Source organism: Bombina bombina, chromosome 3 (genome assembly GCF_027579735.1).
Source record: "Bombina bombina isolate aBomBom1 chromosome 3, aBomBom1.pri, whole genome shotgun sequence".
NCBI classification, from domain to species: Eukaryota; Metazoa; Chordata; class Amphibia; order Anura; family Bombinatoridae; genus Bombina; species Bombina bombina.
Window position 1 is genome coordinate 1139995089 of NC_069501.1, and position 23021 is coordinate 1140018109.

Here is a 23021-nt window from a genome sequence, read left to right on the forward strand (position 1 = left end):
AAATTCTCACCAGTTTTAAGTCACCACGGCTGTTGGCAATGCAGCTTTCTTCAATCAGTTCATTAATTTTTTTCTCCAGTTGCCTTATTTTTTCTTCTGGACTAAAACAACATGTGTAGAAAATTCAACACTGTTCTAGTAAACATACCCAGGATTTGGATTAAAAAAATTCTGCCAATACCATCCGGTATAAAGAGGATGGAGCTCTCAGAAAGAAATAGTAAACTCTAAAATATTTATGGTTTTAAACAATATAAAAGTTTATTTATTTTGTATGAAAAGGAGTGACCTTAAAAAGGGACTATGAAGTATTTTTATATATCCATGTAGAATTAATAACTAAGCACTACATTGCAACAAGACCTGTATAAAAATGGTTTTCAAATAGCACAATTTACAAGTTTTTGCTAATCAAAAGCAATTCAGGGTTGCACATGTGAAAACTCCTGACGGAATTCTAGTTTCTAGTTCCTTTGCCGTGGCCAGTTAGGGACACTGTAGCATGTTGTAGGGTTGGGCAAACATAATTAAACTTAAAGGAACATGAAACCCCAAAAAATTATCTTTCATGATTCAGAAAGAGAATACAATTTTAAACAACTTTCCAATCTACTTTTATTTTCTCATTTGCTTGGTATTCTTTGTTGAAAAAGAATTAGCAGGCAGCTAATTAACACATTGGGTGAGCCAATAACAAGAGGCATATATGTGCTGCCACCAAACAGCAGCTCCTGACCCTACCTAGATATCCTTTTCAACAAAGAATACCAAGATGGCAAAACAAATTAGATAATAGAAGTAAACTGGAAAGTTGTTTAAAATAATATGCCCTATCTGAATCATGAAAGAAAAAATGTGGGTTTCATGTCCCTTTAAGTATGCTGGGGATACTCCATCCACTGTGGAGGGAGCACTATTTTTAAAGGGATTTCACAGCAAAATCTCACAAATTAAATAAAACATTTATACTGCAATGTTGCTTTGTTTTTCTTGCGTAAACATTCTATGGTGGGATACATCTTTAGCTGAATGTCTCTTTAATCCTATCCATGATACAAAGTTACAAAACAACTTGAACCATTCATGATTAAAATAGAGCATGCAATTTTAAGATACTTGTCAATATACTTATATTATTGAATTTGCTTTATTCTTTGCTATCTTTTGTTGAATAACATACCTAGGTAGGATCAAAAGTATTATTGCACTACTGGGAACTAGCTGGCTGTTAGCTTCACATATATGCTTCATGTCATTGGCTAACCATATGTGTTCAGCTAGCACCCAGTAGTAAATTGCCACTCTGGAGCTATTTAAAATTATAACAAAATATTATGCATAGCAGAAAACAAACATAAAAACGTTCATTATTTATTTTGTCTGCTTTTGCTTTTATTTTAATCACCCAAGAGAGGCCAGAATGCAGAATACTGACACTGCACAGTGATTGGCTGATATGTACAGAAGCTTATATCTGTTCCTAATTGGCCACAACATTAAAGAAGCTTTTCAAGGGTGTGTCCATTGAATACACAACATATTGTTCTTATAAAATGACAGATTTAATAGCTCCTCCAAATAAGTGGTGGTGGGGGGGGGGGGGGGGGGTTCCACGAGTCACAACATTGACACACATTTATCTGACGCTGGGTGGAATGTAATCGAATAAGTGGTGGGTGGAGTTGACTATTGAAAAATAATTTCAGCAAACAAGATATTAATTAGATTTTACAAAATGTTTAGACTTGGCTGGTATAGTATTCTATAGCAACCCAGCAGAAATGCCTTTTTATTACAAGGTGTTTACTGTCTCTTATTGCATGCAAATCTTTTGCATTGCAGTAAACAATGTCCGACGCATAAAAAAAAACAAAAAAACTTTAATATCCCTTTAACAGGTTCATAAAGTTATATGCAAGCAACAGTACAATAATAAAATACTCTAACACATTCAACTATTTTCAATTTAAAAAGCAAAACCTAGTGTACAACTGTTCTGTCTCCTATTTGGCTTAACCCCTTGACCCAATAGGACATATAGATACGTCAGGCAAAGCCCATCGTACCGCATAACGTTTATATATATATGTCGCAACTGCATATACAGCCGAGAGCTGCTCTTCCTGAGCTGTCTGCATATGGAAACAGAGCCCGATCGGTGCATATGAGGGCAGATGACAGATCCCTACAGAAAGTTGGACGGCCTAGTGACTTGGAGGGGAGGGAGGTGAGATGGTTAAGCCATGCTCTTTTAATAAAATAGTAAAATAAAATAAAATAAATTATATTGTCATATCCCTAATTCAGTATACAGTAGTTAGCAAGAATTAGCAATAGTTGATAAAATATCTGACAGTGTTGAAGAAGTGCAGGTAACAGGACAAATAAGAATACTGAAAAAAAAAAAAGAGTCAGATACTCTATATTGGCCAAAGAAGTTAAAATAACTGTAGCCAGCATTTTTAGGTATGTCAAGGGTCCATTCACAGAAAGACTCAGATAATACATTCAAAAGCTAGCAGTAACTTACGTCTCTTCATTTTTGGCTTCCAGAGGAGGAGCAGGACCACGTGACTGACCAAGGGGATCAAATGCAGAACCTAGAAGCCAAGAGACAAAGTTCTATGAAATGCGTTCATATCTAGAAAAAAAAAAACGGTATTCTTCTCAAAGATTGTACCTTTGAATGCAGCCTTTGTGTAACCAGCTGCATGCACCGCTGTCATAGGTCGAGCTACACCATCCTACAAGGTAAACAAAATACTTCTGATGATGATATGACTCATTATAGAACGGTTTTCAGTAACCATAATCCCCAAATAATTAATAGCACTTTGTGTCAGTCTACTAACAACTAATATCGCATTAGACTTAAAAACTTAAATTATGCTTACCTGATAATTTTATTTTCTTAAGAAGGAAAGAGTCAACAGCTGCATTCATTACGTTTGGGAAATAAGAACCTGGCGACTGATAGGATTACTTAAAACTCCCATCCCTTGTCGAAAAGTCATAAGAGACAAAACAAACTTTTGACACTTCTCTGCCAACCTTCTGGGACGAAAGGCAAAGAATGACTGAGGGAGGAAGGAGTGGGAGGAGTATTTAAGCCTTTGGCTTGGTGTCTTTGCCTCCTCCTGGTGGCCAGGTTCTTATTTCCCAAAAGCAATGAATGCAGCTGTGGACTCTTTCCATTTATGAAGAAAAGGACATTCTATTGCCGAATTTCCTTTCTTCACTTGGTGTCCATTGTTTAAAAGCATACTTAGGTAGGCTCAGAAGCAGCAATGCACCACTGAGAGCTAGCAACCAGTAATGCATTGCTTTGCAGGGTTTAAACACAATTATATACAATCAATAATGAGTCAGCACTAATTGGCTAAAATGCAAGTCTGTAAATAGCACTGAAATAAGGAGGCAGTCTGCAGAGGCTTAGATACAAGGTTGTCACAGAGGCCAAAAGTATATTAATATAACCATGTTGGTTGTGCAAAACTGGGGAATGGGTATTATCTTTTTAAACAATATTTTTTTTAGAGTAGACTGTCCCTTTAAATGAACTTTAAGGGGACAGTAGAACTAAAAAATGTATTTAAAATATTGCGTTATATACATAATACAGGTTGTGTACACAGTCATTCAAAGTACGGTAAAGTATCCCATTTATCCAGCTGCAGATGCAACTTTGTAGCTCCTGCGGGCTGTTTCTTAAAAACTCTCCTCCAACACTAAACTTGCTTTTTAAAATCACTCTGGACTAATCCAACCAGGGTGACTGATGCCCCTGCTCTTGTGTGATTGGTTACAAAGCAGTGGGCAAAAAAAAAAAGAAAAGGGTGTTAAACTCCCCCTTTCTGTGCCACGGCTCCTCGCTAGACACTGCGCCTCTGGCCACCCACGACGACACAACGCTCTTCTCTCAATGAGATGAGGTTTCAATCTCTAAACCAATAGCCGTGCTTGTCATCTGACAGTGTTCTGTATGTTAGCACGGCTATTGGTTTAGAGGTGGAAACATCACCTCATTGGTAAAGAGCATTGTGTCCTGGCCTGCCGGAGGCGCTGACATTAGCGAGGTGCCGTGACAGAGACAGGGTGAGTTTAGCACCATTATTGTTTAGTAACTTATCACTTAAAGTCCACTTTATTTTTAGTGATGGTAAATCCTAGCTTACTATCTGAGGATAGTTTGTGATGTATAGTATTACCTGCACGGCTCCAGTCATAGGTCTTCCCATGGATGATGACAGATTCACTCTAGGCTGAAAAGAAACACTATAATGTAAAAGATTGTCTTTACTATGAGCTTGATAACGTTATTACACAGTAATGGACTGAGACCTTCTTGATTATTATTATTTTAATCTATATGTAAAGCGTCACCAAATGCTGTAGTTCTGGCTGCATTAGATTGGCTAAATAATGAAATAGATGCATGTTAAAAAAAAAAAAAGGAAATATGCATACTAATCACAGTCATTACAAAGCTGGGGGGGGGGGTTAAAATATGTAACCTACTGTTCTGGAGCAATCCTGGGTCTGATTTGTTATAAAGACTGTTCCTTATTTAAAAGGTACAGTCTACACCAAAATAGTTATTGTTTAATGCCCTAATTACCCATTCCCCAGCTTTGCACAACCAGCATTGTTATATTAATATATTTTATAAAATGTAAACCTCTGCGTTTCTGCCTATTTCTAGGCCACTGCAGACAGCCTGTTAACACAAGCATTTTTATTAGCTTTTCACAAGATACTGCTAGTTCATGTGGGCCATACAGATAACATTGTGCTCACTCCAGTGGAGTTGTGCAGAACGCAACACTAATTGGCTAAATGCAAGTCGGTTAATAAATAAATAGCCCTGAGATAAGGTGGCTGTCTGCAGATACAAAGTAATCACAGAGGTAAAAAGTATATTAAAGGGACACTAAACACCTGATGCAGATTCTGCAAACTAACTTCTGCTTTCAGTCCATAAATCTACTACAAATTTAGTAAAAGGATTTGTAGGCAGTCTGTGCAGCTTACCCCCATTGTATTCAAGAAAAGTATTGTTAAACAGAATGGTGATACTGAGCTCAGTGCTGCCATGTTGTAACGCACGTTGCTCACAGGCACAGTAGTCACGTGATGCACATGAGGATTACAAGAATGCTCTCTAACAGTGGTGCCGAGTGCTGTAATTAGCTGTATGAACATTTTTCATATGTGCCTCTTATTTATATAAATAAATATTCTGTTGTGCATGCATTTTATTAACTTCAAAGAATTCAAAACGTTTTCTAAGCTAGAAGAAATACGTCTGTCTGCACAATTGAGAGAAACAAACGAAGGAATGGATACAGCGCCAAAAGGCCTAGGGATGGATATACAAACTGCCACTGCGTTAAAAGTACAGATTTATTACAATCAGATAAAAAACAATAAATGACATAAATGTTAAAATGAAATAAAATCAAATAGTAATATATAGAGAGTGGAATAATGTTGTCTATAAAATTAGCACTGGGTCTAAGGCGAACAATATAGACCAAATGTTTAGAAATTCATTAATATGGAGATACTAAAAGCATAAAATTACTCTCAGACTCAAAAGATGCCTAACATGCTGATAATCAACGAGATGTAAGATTATCTAGGACTGACCATGCCAGCTAAGCACTCAGGTGGTGGGAAAGCTAATATGTGGGGCTGCTAGTCAGATGATATAATGTGTCAGTTATGGATCCATAGTGTGGTATGCGCAGTGGTGAAATGTCAGGGAGGTGCGTATAGGATAATGTGAGTGATCCCAAATACAGAACCAGCCTTGGTTCAAATGCTTAGAAGCAACCAATGGACAAACACAATAAGAAAAATACAATAAGAAAAATAAAAAACTCACAAGATAAATACAGAAATAGTGAGGGGAGACCTTGGAGGGGAATAATTAGTGTCCCAAAAAAGTGCAGAGTGATAGCTAATAACACAGGAGACTCTGACACAACTCAAAAAAGTCTAAAACTGCTCCAAAAAAACAGAGAACAAAAAATACTAATGTGACAAATCCAAAAAATGTTGTAAAAAATCCAAAAATGGTGTTCAACAAAGGGTGATAGGGAACAATGTTGGTGAAAATTGAAAAAAGGTAAAAACAAAAGTTAATTTGTAATCCAAGTGTTATCAAATAAGAGGTAATCCAAGTATTATCACATCAATACATAAAAACGAAATCCAAGTCTTATCACATCAAAGCAAAAAGATGAAAATTGAAATCCTAAGTGGTTTAACAAGAAAAAACGGTGTACAAGAAAAAACGGTGTACAAGAAAAAAGGTGTACAGGAAAGACCCGGGGATCCCAATGTAACTTGTGGCAATCAGCTGCTCTTTGTAACGTCCCTAGTAGATTCCTGTAACCCAGATATAAAACATAGCGTAATACAGTTAAAAATATAATAATCACAGTAGAAAGATGCTTACCAAAGGGTCTACGCGTTTTGGTCCTCAATAGACCTTTCTCAAGACTGATCCAGTGGTAAGCAGAGCATCTTTAAATAGGGGTTTTAATTGAATGCCCGGATGTGGCTTACAAAACATTCCACTTCCGGTTTCGCTTAACGTTTTAAAGTTGTGATCCCTTTATTGTAAGGTAATTGTAAGATCTAAGACATAGGGATTATATGTTAACACATTTAGTATCATATATAGGCTAGGATCGTGATATCGCTCCCGGTAATGTTATGCTGCATATTATTAGGTGCATCAAATTAAACAGACGTGACCTCATTTCCGGTTTATGGAATGGATCAATTCAGCCTGCCTCTATTAACTGTTTATCATTAAATGCATCAATATAGACAGACATTTCCGGTTTGCGGACCACATAGAGGTGATCAATTTAGCCCACCTCTATTCAGCTACCTCGCAAGTTAAAACTTGATTGCATTGTCAATTATAATTTTAGTACATCTGTTACATAGACGTTACGTCATTTCCGGTTTTCGGAGTTTGACAAAATAAAGTTTAGTAAAGCGTAAAATCGCTATTTGGACCGCCTCTATATATTAGATGGTCTGAAGATCACTATCATACACTCAGCGAATATTAATATGGCTAGACAAATGTGTGCGGTATTTGGATTCTATGATTTGGTCGTGGCATCATAACCCATTTATTGTTCTGGGGGGTGTGTATATACAGCCGCTATCATGATTGGTTAAATCTTGGTAGCTGTGTTGATCAGCGTAATAAATTGTCAGCCACGTATTGGAAAGTGGATTGATCCAGTACAGTGGAATTTAATAGGTGCAGTAAAAAACGGTTGTATTGTTATAGTCTCTTATAATATATAGACCAACCAGTTATGAGTGGTACACTATAATCAGATTGCTTAAGACATGGGGACAGTGGGGAAGTATTGCTGCAGCTTCATATTTAATAGGAATCTTATACGTTGAATTTGTAAACCAAGATCTATTAGAGGTGATATCACTTAGGATAGAGGCATAATATCGATTTAAGGAATAGCAAAGAGGATTTGGAATTTGGAATCCTAGTTAGGGTACTCCTCAAATAAATATATATTTGGTATGTGATACGTTTGAAGTTACCTATAGGTATACACTATCCCTTTTTTGGATACACTATCAGTGGAGGGGCTAGTGTCAGCTGTAGAACCTTTTAAAACGAAAGGAGGGGGGAACTTGACATGTAAAGTCTAAGTTGAGGTCCTCCTAAAATGATTATTTACTTAGTATATGGTATGTATCTCGTTTATGATTGGTTTACTGCCATTAAAAATAGAGCATGATATCAGATGTCAAATACATTTAAGGAGACAGAATGTATGTATATGAACAGGGATTGATGAACTTCTCGGATATATACCGGAACCAGTAAGAGGTTTTGTTCAAGTGACATTTATATAGAGAGGTTCCTACAGATCAGTAGCTTAGTTTTTATACATTATATGATAATAGGATAATATACCATTAGTCCTTATGTGTCTGGAGTCGAATATAGTAATTCCTTAAGGAAGGGGGGGGGGGTTTCTATCTGTCCATCTTCCTGACTATCAGTCTTTGTATGTGGAGATTTAACTAGGTCTTAAGTAGATGTTTTCATGTATAGGGGGAGAGGTCTGGTGGAAGAAGAAACCTGACAGGTCGTTGGGATCATAGGTGGGCATAAGGATAAAGTCTCTCAACTAGTTGAAGAGGTGGGCAAGGTCCTCTCTATTGTTTAGACCTTTTGGGTGTAGACAGTCTAATAGGAAGATCCATTTCGATTCTGCTTTGAGAAGAGTTTTTTCAAAGTCCCCTCCTCTCCAATTTTTAATTACTTTTTGTATGCCCATAAACCTCATCTCCTGTATTTTGCCATTATGTTTATCTGCAAAATGCTTATAGAGTATGGTATCCTTATTTTGTTTTTCAATCAGCAATATATGCTCCCTAAGCCTATCTCTGAGACTTCTTGAGGTCTGGCCAATATACTGGAGGCCACAGGAGCACTCAATGAGATAGATGACCCCTGTGTCTTTGCATCTGATAAGATCCTTAATTGCAAATTCTTCTCCAGTTTGGGTTGAATGAAATTGTTTGGTCTTAATCCCTCTTTTGCAAGCTTTGCAAGAGGGGCATGGGAAAAAGCCTTTAAGTGGTTTTCCCTGTAGGTCATGTGTTTTTGTTTTTTCTTTCGGAGCAGGCTTGGAGCTAATATGTTTTTAAGATTTCCTGTTTTTTTATATACAAAGTTTGGTCGATCAGGGAGTAGATTTCCAATGATCTCATCATTTTTCAACAGGTGCCAGTGTTTCTTGAAGATTTTTTCCATAATATGTCGGTTGCTGCTGTACTCTGTGATCATTGGTACATTGAGTCTTCCTTCTATCCCGTATCCTTTCTTTTCTTTATATTTTGTTAAGTCTTTTCTTTCCACCCTTCTTACTTCCTCTATCTTGAGGTTAAGATCTTCCTCCTTGTAGCCCCTTTCCACAAACTTTTCCTTTAGACGAGTTACTTGTTTCTCCCATGTCTGGGTGTTAGAGCAATTTTTTCGGACCCTTAGGAATTGACTTTTGGGGATGTTATTTATCCACTTTTCATGGTGGCAACTGTTATAATGCACATAGTTGTTACTATCAACTGTTTTAAAATACGTGGACGTTTCCCATTTGCTATTTTGGACTTCTATTTTTAAGTCCAAGAAGACAATTTCCTTTGGGCTCCAAGTATGGGTAAACTTTAGATTTAGAACATTTTTGTTCATAATCTCAATTGTATATATAAGGTCCTGTATTGGACCTTTCCAGATGATAAGAACATCGTCGATATATCTGCGGTAGAGGATCAGGTCCGCGCTCGCTGGGCAGGAGTCCCAAAAGATACTCTCCCATTTGCCCATATACAAGTTGGCGTAGCTGGGCTGCGGTACAGCTATGGGGACCAGGTTCGCGCTTAGGGAGCATATATTGCTGATTGAAAAACAAAATAAGGATACCATACTCTATAAGCATTTTGCAGATAAACATAATGGCAAAATACAGGAGATGAGGTTTATGGGCATACAAAAAGTAATTAAAAATTGGAGAGGAGGGGACTTTGAAAAAACTCTTCTCAAAGCAGAATCGAAATGGATCTTCCTATTAGACTGTCTACACCCAAAAGGTCTAAACAATAGAGAGGACCTTGCCCACCTCTTCAACTAGTTGAGAGACTTTATCCTTATGCCCACCTATGATCCCAACGACCTGTCAGGTTTCTTCTTCCACCAGACCTCTCCCCCTATACATGAAAACATCTACTTAAGACCTAGTTAAATCTCCACATACAAAGACTGATAGTCAGGAAGATGGACAGATAGAAACCCCCCCCCTTCCTTAAGGAATTACTATATTCGACTCCAGACACATAAGGACTAATGGTATATTATTCTATTATCATATAATGTATAAAAACTAAGCTACTGATCTGTAGGAACCTCTCTATATAAATGTCACTTGAACAAAACCTCTTACTGGTTCCGGTATATATCTGAGAAGTTCATCAATCCCTGTTCATATACATACATTCTGTCTCCTTAAATGTATTTGACATCTGATATCATGCTCAATTTTTAATGGCAGTAAACCAATCATAAACGAGATACATACCATATACTAAGTAAATAATCATTTTAGGAGGACCTCAACTTAGACTTTACATGTCAAGTTCCCCCCTCCTTTCGTTTTAAAAGGTTCTACAGCTGACACTAGCCCCTCCACTGATAGTGTATCCAAAAAAGGGATAGTGTATACCTATAGGTAACTTCAAAACGTATCACATACCAAATATATATTTATTTGAGGAGTACCCTAACTAGGATTCCAAATGCCAAATCCTCTTTGCTATTCCTTAAATCGATATTATGCCTCTATCCTAAGTGATATCACCTCTAATAGATCTTGGTTTACAAATTCAACGTATAAGATTCCTATTAAATATGAAGCTGCAGCAATACTTCCCCACTGTCCCCATGTCTTAAGCAATCTGATTATAGTGTACCACTCATAACTGGTTGGTCTATATATTATAAGAGACTATAACAATACAACCGTTTTTTACTGCACCAATTAAATTCCACTGTACTGGATCAATCCACTTTCCAATACGTGGCTGACAATTTATTACGCTGATCAACACAGCTACCAAGATTTAACCAATCATGATAGCGGCTGTATATACACACCCCCCAGAACAATAAATGGGTTATGATGCCACGACCAAATCATAGAATCCAAATACCGCACACATTTGTCTAGCCATATTAATATTCGCTGAGTGTATGATAGTGATCTTCAGACCATCTAATATATAGAGGCGGTCCAAATAGCGATTTTACGCTTTACTAAACTTTATTTTGTCAAACTCCGAAAACCGGAAATGACGTAACGTCTATGTAACAGATGTACTAAAATTATAATTGACAATGCAATCAAGTTTTAACTTGCGAGGTAGCTGAATAGAGGTGGGCTAAATTGATCACCTCTATGTGGTCCGCAAACCGGAAATGTCTGTCTATATTGATGCATTTAATGATAAACAGTTAATAGAGGCAGGCTGAATTGATCCATTCCATAAACCGGAAATGAGGTCACGTCTGTTTAATTTGATGCACCTAATAATATGCAGCATAACATTACCGGGAGCGATATCACGATCCTAGCCTATATATGATACTAAATGTGTTAACATATAATCCCTATGTCTTAGATCTTACAATTACCTTACAATAAAGGGATCACAACTTTAAAACGTTAAGCGAAACCGGAAGTGGAATGTTTTGTAAGCCACATCCGGGCATTCAATTAAAACCCCTATTTAAAGATGCTCTGCTTACCACTGGATCAGTCTTGAGAAAGGTCTATTGAGGACCAAAACGCGTAGACCCTTTGGTAAGCATCTTTCTACTGTGATTATTATATTTTTAACTGTATTACGCTATGTTTTATATCTGGGTTACAGGAATCTACTAGGGACGTTACAAAGAGCAGCTGATTGCCACAAGTTACATTGGGATCCCCGGGTCTTTCCTGTACACCTTTTTTCTTGTACACCGTTTTTTCTTGTACACCGTTTTTTCTTGTTAAACCACTTAGGATTTCAATTTTCATCTTTTTGCTTTGATGTGATAAGACTTGGATTTCGTTTTTATGTATTGATGTGATAATACTTGGATTACCTCTTATTTGATAACACTTGGATTACAAATTAACTTTTGTTTTTACCTTTTTTCAATTTTCACCAACATTGTTCCCTATCACCCTTTGTTGAACACCATTTTTGGATTTTTTACAACATTTTTTGGATTTGTCACATTAGTATTTTTTGTTCTCTGTTTTTTTGGAGCAGTTTTAGACTTTTTTGAGTTGTGTCAGAGTCTCCTGTGTTATTAGCTATCACTCGGCACTTTTTTGGGACACTAATTATTCCCCTCCAAGGTCTCCCCTCACTATTTCTGTATTTATCTTGTGAGTTTTTTATTTTTCTTATTGTATTTTTCTTATTGTGTTTGTCCATTGGTTGCTTCTAAGCATTTGAACCAAGGCTGGTTCTGTATTTGGGATCACTCACATTATCCTATACGCACCTCCCTGACATTTCACCACTGCGCATACCACACTATGGATCCATAACTGACACATTATATCATCTGACTAGCAGCCCCACATATTAGCTTTCCCACCACCTGAGTGCTTAGCTGGCATGGTCAGTCCTAGATAATCTTACATCTCGTTGATTATCAGCATGTTAGGCATCTTTTGAGTCTTAGAGTAATTTTATGCTTTTAGTATCTCCATATTAATGAATTTCTAAACATTTGGTCTATATTGTTCGCCTTAGACCCAGTGCTAATTTTATAGACAACATTATTCCACTCTCTATATATTACTATTTGATTTTATTTCATTTTAACATTTATGTCATTTATTGTTTTATCTGATTGTAATAAATCTGTACTTTTAACGCAGTGGCAGTTTGTATATCCATCCCTAGGCATTTTGGCGCTGTATCCATTCCTTCGTTTGTTTCTCTCAATTGTGCAGACAGACGTATTTCTTCTAGCTTAGAAAACGTTTTGAATTCTTTGAAGTTAATAAAATGCATGCACAACAGAATATTTATTTATATAAATAAGAGGCACATATGAAAAATGTTCATACAGCTAATTACAGCACTCAGCACCACTGTGAGAGAGCATTCTTGTAATCCTTCTCTAAACTTAATAATATTATCTGCCATGCACAATTACGTGACTGCTGTGCCCGTGTGGCAATATGGTGGCGTACATAGCATCACCAAGGGGCAGATCAGCAGTCTAATTAAAGACACTTTTATTGCACTGTTTGGGGTAAACTGAGCGGCAAGAATAGGGATTCATGATTACTTTGTTATTATTAGTAAATATAAGTTAGTTAAAACAATTTTAGAAGGTGTTATAGGTCCCTTTAAAGGGACATTAAAGTAAAAAAAATCTTTCATGATTTAAATAGGGCATGTAATTTTAAACAACTTTCCAATTTACTTTTATTACCAATTTTGCTTTGTTCTCTTGGTATTCTTAATTGAAAGCTAAATCTAGGAGGTTCATATGCTAATTTCTTAGACCTTGAAGACTGCCTCTAATCTGAAAGCATGTTGACAGTTTTTCACCACTAGAGGGCGTTAGTTCATGTGTTTCATATAGATAACATTGAGCCCAGGCACGTGAAGCTCCTAGGAGTCAGCACTGATTGGCTAAAAATGCAAGTCTGTCAAAAGAACTGAAATAAGGGGGCAGTTTGCAGAGGCATAGATACAAGGTAATCACAGAGGTAAAAAGTATATTATTATAACTGTGTTGGTTATGCAAAATTGGGGAATGGGTAATAAAGGGATTATCTACCTTTTTAAAAAACAAAAATTCTGGTGTTTATTGTCCCTTTAATATAACTATGTGGGCTGTGCAAAACTGGGGAAAGGGTAATAAAGGGATTATCTATCTTTTTAAACAATTTTGGAGTAGACTGTCCCTTTAATATTTAAAGGGATATAAACCCCCCAATTTTTTCTTTCATGATCCAGATAAACCATGCGATTTTAAACAACTTTCTAGTTTACTTCTGTTATCAATTCTTCTTCATTCTATTGGCATCTTTTGTTGCAAAGCAAGAATGTATGCTTAGGAGCCAGTTCATTTCTGGGAGCACTATATGGCAGCAGTTTTGTAAGAATATTATCTATTTTCAAGAGGAAATAGTGCTGCCATCTAGTGCGCCAGACACCTACCTAGGTATATCTTCAAAAAGAATACCATGGAAACAAAGAAAATGTCATAATAGAAATAATAAAAAAAATTGTATGCTCTGTCTGAATCACAAAAATATTTTTTTGTGTGTTTCATATGCCTTTAATTCTTTATTGGACTGTTTATTAAAACATATTTAAATAAAGGGACAGTAAACAACTTAAAGGGTCAGTCTACTCCAAAATTTGTAATGTTTAAAAAGATAGATGACGCCTTTACTGCCCATTCCCCAGCTTTGCACAACCAACATTGTTATATTAATATACTTTATAACCTTTAAACCTCTAAATGTCTGCCTTTTTCTAAGCCACTACAGGCCGCCTCTTATCTCAGAGCATTATTATATATTTTCACAGGAAGAAATGCTAGTTCATGTATGCCACATAGATAACAATGTGCTCACTCCTGTGGTGTTATACATGAGTCATCACTAATTAGCTAAAAGGCAAGTTTTAAAATAGCACTGAGATAAGGGGGAAGTCTGCAGAGGCTTAGATACAAAGTAGGTACAGAGGTAAAATGTATATTGATATAACAGTGTTGGTTATGCCAAACTGTGGAATGGGTAATAAAAGGGATTATCTATCTTTTTAAACTATAAACATTTTGGAGTAGACTGTCCCTTTAAAACTAAGAAAAACTACTTATGTGAGGTAATTTTTCTATTTATTTTTATTTCTACATACTGCCACGTTTGCTTTCAGTAGTCGCTAATAAATGGTTCTAAATTGTTTCACACTCTATAACTGATCTCATTATATTAGATTACAGACGGCTGATATAAAATGTGATGTTTAGGGAATAACCAGAAAGAAATGAATGATGCTGGTGAGAGATAATGAGTTTTGGCAGATTCTTTGGAATCTGAAGTGTGTTGTAATGTGACAGTGCGATGGTGAAACTTACACCAAAGTAAGAGAAGCGGGATTCGGCGCTAAAAAAGCTGAATAGGCAGACCGGCTATGTGAAATATAAATTGAAACAATTTAATAGACATCATGTGAAATATAAAATAAAACAAAATAAAACAATTTGTAAACAACAATATGGAACAAAAATACAATTTAAAAGCAGTTCATGGATCCATGATGTAGTGCAATTAAAAATAAAAATAGTAGTACAAATGCTAAAAGACAATAATAGAACTCCTATCTAAACGTTAAGATATGGAGCTAAAAATTCTCTCAGTCTAAAAAAGACCAATGACACTAAGATGTCAGAATAGAAGGGTCAATGGCGCTACAATATACAGGGGTGTGATGTGATATGCAGAAAATTACAAATCTTACAATATAGGTAATCAAACAGTGGTTCAAATAACAGTGTTCAAATAATACACAACATTTTGTGGTTGTGAGAGTGAATGAAGAAGATGAACAAATGGTATGTCCAAAAATGGTAGTCCAAATCCCCAAATTGGGGGTACAGGAATGAGTCTCTAAATACTTCAGTGATGTGATTCCTTCTATCTGGTGTAGTAAAAATATATGTGCCAAAAGGGAAAAAAAAAAAAAAAAGCTCAATGTGAATGGTCCAAAAAAAAAAAAAAAGGAAAATAATAGTGAAAAAAAGGCACAAATTAAAAAGTGAAGTGTATACACCAAATTCACAAAAATGCAAAAAATCCAAATGAGTGTGGTGGTGTGGATGATGATAAATAAATTGGCAAGGAAAATTAAAATCCACAAAAAATTACAACAAAAATAGTAAAAATACCTGTGAAAAGAAAAGAAAAAAAGAATACAATAGTGCAAAACTGTTTGTACACAGTGTAGTAATGATGAAAGAATGCTCACCAGTATGTCAACGTGTTTCGGCCTTATTGGGCCTTTCTCAATAAGGCCAAAACGCGTTGACGACATACTGGTGAGCATACTTTCATCATTACTACACTGTGTACAAACAGTTTTGCACTATTGTATTCTTTTTTTCTTTTCACAGGTATTTTTACTATTTTTGTTGTAATTTTTTGTGGATTTTAATTTTCCTTGCCAATTTATTTATCATCATCCACACCACCACACTCATTTGGATTTTTTGCATTTTTGTGAATTTGGTGTATACACTTCACTTTTTAATTTGTGCCTTTTTTTCACTATTATTTTCCTTTTTTTTTTTTAACCATTCACATTGAGCTTTTTTTTTTCCCCTTTTGGCACATATATTTTTATTACACCGGATAGAAGGAATCACATCACTGAAGTATTTAGAGACTCATTCCTGTACCCCCAATTTGGGGATTTGGACTACCATTTTTGGACATACCATTTGTTCATCTTCTTCATTCACTCTCACAACCACAAAATGTTGTGTATTATTTGAACACTGTTATTTGAACCACTGTTTGATTACCTATATTGTAAGATTTGTAATTTGCTGCATATCACATCACACCCCTGTATATTGTAGCGCCATTGACCCTTCTATTCTGACATCTTAGTGTCATTGGTCTTTTTTAGACTGAGAGAATTTTTAGCTCCATATCTTAACGTTTAGATAGGCGTTCTATTATTGTCTTTTAGCATTTGTACTACTATTTTTATTTTTAATTCATCTTAATTGCACTACATCATGGATCCATGAACTGCTTTTAAATTGTATTTTTGTTCCATATTGTTGTTTACAAATTGTTTTATTTTGTTTTATTTTATATTTCACATGATGTCTATTAAATTGTTTTAATTTATATTTCACATAGCCGGTCTGCCTATTCAGCTTTTTTAGCGCTGAATCCCGCTTCTCTTACTGTGTATCTTTATCCAGTACGCTAGGGTACTGTTCTGGGACCAGGCTTTAGGCTGTGCCACGTGCGCTTAGGACACTTAAATTCTTTTTTCTGTGTTAAACTTACACCAAAGGCAGTGCCCAGCGGGCGCGCAGCTGCTGTCCCAGGATGCTTTGCAGTAATCTGAAAAGAAAATATTACATACTTGTTAATTTCACACAGTCAGTGTTTTACACATAAATACAGAATATCTAGAATATCAGTGACTAGTATTACAAATGATCTAAAGTTCCAACCTGTGTTATATGGACCCTCTTATAATGGAACGTAAAGTGCAACAACAACAAAAAAAAAAAATCTTAATGTGTTAAAGGATTTAATAATTTGTCTTCATATAACTGTATTTAACACCTGCTAAGGGGTTAAACATGTAATTAAAATGGATATAAAATCTAAACGTTTTCTTTTGTGATTTAAATAGAGCATATTATTTTAAACAGTTTTCCCATTTACTTCTATCCTTTGTAGAAAAGCATACCTAGGTAGGCTCAGTAGCAAAAATCCACTACTGGTGAATGCTGATTTGTGGCTGCAGAGCTTATTTTTAATTATGACCTTTTGTAACAATAGTGTTGGGCTCTTGTGAAAAAATTATTCTTGTGGGTTGACGTACTGTTATGCCCCTCCTATATTTGTACTGATTGGTCCTTTTTTTTAATAGTTGATGGTGGATAAGGGTGTGTTTTTGTAATTAGCATTATAAAGGGGCAGGAGCCCCAAAAAGTTGCTGTTTTTTTTTAGCTAATAAAGGAGTTTATACCTTTCCTTAGAGAGTGCAGCCTTTTTAGATTTGTCGTGGAATCTACCTATTATTTACAACAGCAGAAACCTACCAATACCAAGTGGATGAAATATGTGACCCATAGCTTGAAATGGCTATTTTTTTTATTTATTTTTTGGTTACAACTTTGGATACAAGAGTAGCACATTCTCTGCTCAATGAGATCACACAGCATCTGTTGTTTTAAGAAGTATACTTTTTAGATACAATTTTTGTTAACTCAACCCAGAATTCATGTTTTTGTAAAATTATGTTTAATAATTGTAGCGTTGAAGCATTGAAGTATTACTATTCGCATAACTTTTTACCTGCTACCATCTGAGAAAGAAACATGGTTCCACCAAAAAATACAGCCCTTTAGAACAGACTGCTAATTCTAACAACTGTATATTATTTATACCAGCACTTACTGGAGGCCTTCGTCCATGACTAGTTCTGAGTGCCTGCTGAAAAGCTACATCATTCTCCAAGTCCTAGAAATGGAACAAAATAAAATATTATTTTCCGCTTTAAAAACATTTTTCTGGATTGGAACGTATAATTGCTTGAAATGCCATATTTGTTTTTATTAATTACCATAAGGTTTAAAAGGGACAGTCTAGTCAAAATTAAACGTTCATGAATCAGATATGACATTTTAAACAACTTTCCAATGTACTTTTATTATAACATTTGCTTTGTTCTCTTGGTATTCTTTGTTGAAAGCAAAATCTAGGTAGGCTCATATGCTAATTTCTAAGCACTAGAAGGCCGCCTCTTATCTCTTTGGTATTACCAAATTACTCAAGGAAAAGTAGTAGCGTGTGATACCATTTTACATTAAAAAAAAAATTAAACATGCAAGAATCGGTCGTTGCAAGCCATTTCTGACGTCAGAAATGATAGATAGGTCATCCTCCAATCACGGCTTCCCCCCCGGGGGAATCAGTGTCTGATTCAACGCTGTGATTGAAGGAAGCCGGATTCCTCATTTTAAACCCAGAAAGAGGCTTTGCGACGAGCGGAGGAAGCTGGAGCTGCTGTAAAGATTAAAAGTTACGTTTTTTTTCTCAACAGGAGTGAAATATAAATTTTGATGAATTAAAGTGCCCCTGTTGTTAATCAAATTTATAAAAATCGGGCACTTTAGCATCAAAATGGACATTCACTTTAAGGTACAATTAAAATTTAATTGTAGTGTGTTAGCAAATTTGTCCAAAAATGTAATGATGTATGTCAGTGAACATAACAGTATGTGATTTATCTACTTGAAAAAACACTCCTAAATACACATATGCATTACCAATGATTGTCTGATACAGGACAAACCTTGCCTTTGGTGAAAGTCCTGTAATGTTCTGGCATCCACTGAAGCAAGCCGTTTTTTTCAAGAGGTCCTGAGATATCAATCAATGGCACTTTAGCATCAAAATTGACATTCACTTTAAATGGACAGTAAAGTCATAATTAGACATTCATGATTTAGACAGAGCATACAATTTTAAACAACTTTCCAATTTACTTCTATTATTTAATTTGCTTCCTTTTCTTGTTATCCATTGCTGAAAGGTTTATCTAGGAAAGCTCAGGAGCAGGAAAGAACTGAGGTTCTAGCTGCTGATTGGTGGCTGCATATATATATATATATATATATATATACTGCTCCTTCAACAAATGATACCAAGAGAATGAAGCACATTTGATAATAGAAGTAAACTGGAAAGTTGTTTAATATTGTATGTTTTAGCTAAATCATGAAAGATAAATGTTGGGTTTCATGTCCCTTTAATGACTGCAACCCATCACAGTCCTGGAGCTCTAAAACTAGTTCAAATTACTTTAACCACAGCAATAAGTGTTATACATGGGAGGGTAACTGATTTAATTCTTTTAAGGGGGAGGTGACAAAAAGTTTCATATTCTTTAAACACAAAGTTTTCTTTTTTATGCAGAAAAGTGTATTTTCATCTCATCTGTTCAAAATAAATTACAGCAGTAGTTGTCTGGATTATCAGTGTAATGTTGATTAAACTGTAGGGTAGGTAGTATTCCTTCTGATAAGAAAATGTTTCCTCTTCTGAAAATTCCTTTGCAAAGCAACTTAGATCAATGCATTTCTTATGAATCTAGAAAATATAAGACATCAACAAATGCTAAAAATGACTATGGAATCTTAGTGATTGTTTGTGGGAAGTGTAGTGAGGTTGTTCTTCCTTTCCCTGTACTGTAGGATTGTGGAAGGCCTTTGGCAATTATATTTAGAATCCATTCAAGCATCATGAGAGTTGTTTCACAAGAATAACTTTTTTTTTTTTTTTAAATATTTTTTATTGAGGCATAAAAAAAAAAATACAATTGAAAGCATCATTTGCTTCAGGAACAGAGTAATAACCTTAATCAAGGAAAATAAAGAATACACAATACTATGACCGCTATGTACTGTATACATAAGTGGGTACTTCATAATCATGTCAGTCAAGCGGCAAGTCGCAAAGATTAGACTATAAGCAAATATAGCAAATGTTAGATAACTGAACCCCATTTTTTTTTTTTTTAACTGTATAGAGAAGTTACCCACATACTTGCATAAAGTGTAACACATATTACCCCTTTTAAACTCTAGCAGCCTCTCATGGACTGCTGAAACTATAGAGAGGAAGATATCTGGGGGCATGTAGGGGAAAAATATAAAAGGGCCACTTTTGGACCCATAAGACAGTAATTGAACAAGTTAGGTAAAAACTAAATTGAGAAGGAAACCCTCATTTCTAGTAATTGAGATAGTGCATTTGGGGGAGTAAGTAAAGCAAAACATCAGCGCATATAAACATCATGGGATTTCACAAGATAGGGCATGGTTACATTTTGGAAATTTACATATGTGGATACTCAATCAACCATGTGGGTATAACAGGCATCCATCAACTTAATAAAGAGTTAGTAAGACTGGCCATAAGCGATAGGAACAAGAATCACATAATAGTTTAACATACTGAACAGAGCAGACAGAGCCCTGACTAGAGAGGCTTAGGTAACGTTTAGGAGTAGAATAATCGAAAAGTTCTATAGCCACTAATTATATTGTCATACATATAGAAAGGAAAACGGCTGACTAGCTTACATTCAGCTCAAGGACAACAAATGTTCATCACATCAAAACTTTAGGTTTGCAATGTCAGTCCCAAAGTATGATTTAGTCCTTTAAACCTTTTTAGCCCACTCCATGCCGATTTTCTTGGGGAACTTTCACTTGGCCAGGGAAGCCCGAATGCAAAAGTCGCCACTCCCGTGTGGCTCGTTGTTGTGGTCGTCCCCCTCTCTTCGGACCAAAATTGCTCAACGGCACATGACAAGACACAACCTCCGTACCACTCAAATCAGGCATGGCCCATAACCTCCCGCCGTAGGGTCTCAGGAGAGGGATGTAGCATATCAGAAGATGCAGCGGGCCAATACCGCCAGGGTCCCAGCACGACAGCAGAGAGAGCTGCGGTTGCTCAAACCACCACGCGCGGGTGTTGCCAGGGTAAGACAAATATGTTGCTGTTGTCCCCCAATAAGTGCCCTGTCTACCCGTTTCAGCAGGGTATGGGTAAGGAACTGTCCCCGACTCTGGCCCTATGGTTCCGGCAGGTAACAAGCTGTGACAAGTTGGTAATGAGGCCAGATGCCCCTCGCGCCCCGCCACTCTGTGTTGGAGCTCAGGGGTGAGTGTGAAGATAGGCCTTTTGGTGTTCTTTTGTGCCTCCTTAGCCCCTGGGGAACTTAGTAATACATAGCTACCATTCGGCTCACTACCCTCCTCTGTACGTCTTAGGTCGATCAAGATCATCACAGCTTCCGAGTCAGGTAAAGGCTTGTCCTCGCTGCTGCCGTTGTGAGGTATAATCTTCTGCCTACTTCCAGCAACGGCCTTCGTGGGAGCAGTAGGAGGGTTGGGAGTCTGCATCTGCATTTCCACTTTCATAAAGTCGCGGGAGTCAGAATAGAGGGTCTGATCAGTGGCACTACTCATTTGGATCTCCCGTTTCTCTAATGCCTCTCCGGTGCTTACTGGGTAAGCATTTGTGTCTGGAAACCCAGAAGGCTGGTACATCAGGGGTTGCAGTGTGTTGCTCAGCTCTTTTTGGATTCTGCTGCCAGATAGCCCCTTTTTATTAGATTTACTTGCCGGTGTAGCAATAGATCGCGTGAGAGTCTGCAGTTTCTCAACTTCAGTGTCCCAAACTTTAGAGATTTTCTCAAAGTGCGAGAGTAGGAGGGCCTCAACCCCCAGCAGGGTAATTTCAGTTGCGGTCTGCATGGCGGGAAGGAGCAAGTTATTATAGAGGATGATTAGTAGTATCCAAAGCTTAGTTTGTGACTGCGCACTTAGGGCACAGCTAGTTGTGGGGACAGGCTGAGGCTTCAATAGCAGGGAAAGGCCTCAAAGTTAAAAGTCCGGTTCTGAGGGCAGTGAAGCCCGGTCTCTCTCCAAAACCCTGTTTCTGGAAAGCAGACCTCTTCAGACAAGCCTCTTCACTATTTAGAGCAGGGTACTAATAAAAATACTGCCCTAAATCAGAGATAGATAGAAGAAGCTTGAGGAGCTGAAGTTCAGTGCGACCTGCAAGATGGCCGCCGCCCGGGTGTCCCCTCCACAAGAATAACTTTTGATCAGATAATTAGTTACAAAGTTTACATGTGTTTCCCAAAATAATATACAAATATTGTATTAATAAGTTCCATAAATAATGAATAAGCATTATTTCTATATATTATTGATTGATCTTAGTTACCTTTGGTGTAAGAGTGAAATGAAGATTAACATACAATCAAGTCAAATTAAAACAAATAGTTCACACAATTTCTCCTACCACATGCATAATGTTATTATTATGGTGTCTAAGTACTTGCATTTGAGTAGGAACGGTATGTATATATTTTTGAAACTTAGATACATTGTTTGGTGTACTTGCAAATGCTGGGTGTACTGTAAACTTTTATATAAATCTATACAAACAAGTATTGGCAGAGATGCTATCAGGAATTCCCTTATCGATGTATTAATAAGTATTTGTTTTGCAAACTAAAGTCTACTACACATTGCAAAGAAAATACTAATATATTACAAGCACACAACCCGTATAGATATGTGATACTTTACACATACGCATGTATTTGTTAATACACGGTGTGTTACTTTTATTCGTTTTGGTTTTTACCTCAGTGTCATATGTAGGATTGTAATCATTGTATCCCGAATAAAGATCATCCTCGTCTTCCTCAGGTACCAGGCGGACATGTTGCATCATGGTTGCAGTATAATTTGTTGATATTAACGACAGCTCCAAGTAAATCGCTCCCAGAATGCACCGCGTTCCTCACCAATTGCAGAGCGGCTGAGAGCTAATGACGTAAGCTAGTTACCGGGACGCCTCTACAACCATCGCTCCGTTGCTAGGCGACGGGTAAGCTAAATGCAGTAGTGTAAACAGCAAATCAGTAGAGAGCAGGGACTGAGGGCTGAACTGAAACTCACCGCTCTAGTGAAGACCGCAGATTGTTTTCGTTACCTACAGTTTGATTTTAGATTATAGGTTATTTGAGATAATAAACGTTGTAGTTGTATTTCGATTTTTGTGATATATGCGCGTGTGTTTGCTAAATTATTGTCCAGCAATGAT

General features: G+C 36.5%; 1 protein-coding gene across 1 annotated transcript in view; it reads right to left on the reverse strand.

Moving 5' to 3' along the window:
• Positions 1 to 22688, reverse strand: part of IFT88 (intraflagellar transport 88) — a 192339-nt gene extending 169651 nt beyond the window's left edge. The window contains exons 1-7 of the mRNA XM_053708525.1: positions 22560 to 22688; positions 17787 to 17849; positions 16662 to 16718; positions 4209 to 4262; positions 2681 to 2744; positions 2531 to 2600; positions 11 to 101 (exon numbers count right to left, since the gene is read on the reverse strand). Coding sequence (XP_053564500.1) covers positions 11 to 101; positions 2531 to 2600; positions 2681 to 2744; positions 4209 to 4262; positions 16662 to 16718; positions 17787 to 17849; positions 22560 to 22649 — 489 coding nt within the window. The 5' untranslated portion in view covers positions 22650 to 22688. The remainder of the gene's footprint in view (positions 1 to 10; positions 102 to 2530; positions 2601 to 2680; positions 2745 to 4208; positions 4263 to 16661; positions 16719 to 17786; positions 17850 to 22559) is intronic.
• Between the last annotated feature and the right edge of the window lie 333 nt (positions 22689 to 23021).